The sequence below is a fragment of the Perkinsus marinus genome (genome assembly GCF_000006405.1).
Source record: "Perkinsus marinus ATCC 50983 genomic scaffold scf_1104296967906, whole genome shotgun sequence".
NCBI classification, from domain to species: domain Eukaryota; phylum Perkinsozoa; order Perkinsida; family Perkinsidae; genus Perkinsus; species Perkinsus marinus.
The window spans coordinates 1-1,141 of record NW_003203364.1 but is presented as its reverse complement, the minus strand read 5'-3'; the positions used below and the strand labels follow the sequence as shown (position 1 = coordinate 1,141).

Sequence of the window (1,141 nt, the reverse complement as noted above, 5' to 3'; positions counted from 1 at the left end):
TGAAGTAATGTAAATAGGTCTGTAATACTCCATACTGAAAAACATTTTTTCGCTGCTGTTTTTCATATCACTAGGCTGAAACTCCACTATATCCAAGCCTTGTTTAAATTTTCAGCGGAAAACACTCATTATTAAATTTTCAAATTTGTATATGAGAAAAATACTCTCCCTGTCTGATGGTCACAATTCATCTCTCGTTATCAGGCAGTGCCTGGTCGCCGCCGTCGTGGATGAAACTCGGAAATCATAGTATGAACGGAAGCCCTAACCCTTGCCTCAAAGAGGATCCACGTTATCATAGGGCGTGGGCTGACTATCTCGTTAAATGGGTAGGTTGGGGAAAAATATGAGAAAATTTTGGGAAGTTTTTCATTGGTTTCGGTACACGTCTATGTGAATTGGTATGTAAACTATTTTAATTGGTGAGGAAAGGTAGGCATAAATTCCTCAAACATTTTGAGAGGAAATATATGCACATGGTCAACTAGTACAGGTGTTGGTGACAATATGAGAAAATTTCGGGAAACTATTGTTAGTTTTTGTACCTGAAATTCTATAGTTATTGAGGAAACTCCTGAACTCTGCTGAGGAAAGTGAAGAAATATTCCTCCAACACTGTATCAGCTCAGTGGAGGAAAATATGCCCATGGTCATCGAGTATGTTGTTGGTGATGACAATATGATTCTCAAAATTCTCTCAGAATTTTACTATTACATGAAAGTTCTGAGGAAATTTTGAGAATTCATCATCATTCCGTTTCTGTACATTTCTACTTTTTTGTATAATTAGTGTAATTGCAATTGAGGAAAACGAATATATATTTCATCCACAGGTGGACGCTTATGAGAAATTAGGAGTACCAATATGGGCGATAACGCAACAGAACGAACCGCAGTAAGTTGGTAAAGTGAATATCAAATTGTGTGAGTAGTGATGTTTTGATAGGAATTATATAACTCAAAATTGGGCGACTTGCATTTTCACACCCGAGGCTCAGCTCGCCTTTATACGAGATCATTTGGGACCAGCGATGAAGGCGGCGAATAAAAGCACTAAGTTGTTATTCAATGATGACGATAAGAATTTCCTACCAGAAGTTGCTAAGTTGATTATTGAGGATGATGTCGCGGCTGAGTAAGA

At 37.8% G+C, this 1,141-nt stretch overlaps 1 protein-coding gene across 1 annotated transcript; it reads left to right on the top strand.

The window, feature by feature from the left end:
• Nucleotides 1–251: 251 nt before the first annotated feature.
• Pmar_PMAR025280 (glucosylceramidase, putative) lies at nt 252–1,139 on the top strand (the record flags this gene model as incomplete). Its single annotated transcript, XM_002768528.1, has 3 exons — nt 252–329; nt 834–895; nt 947–1,139. 3 exons carry the CDS (start codon nt 252–254, stop codon nt 1,137–1,139), a joined length of 333 nt encoding a protein of 110 aa, XP_002768574.1.
• Nucleotides 1,140–1,141: the final 2 nt, after the last annotated feature.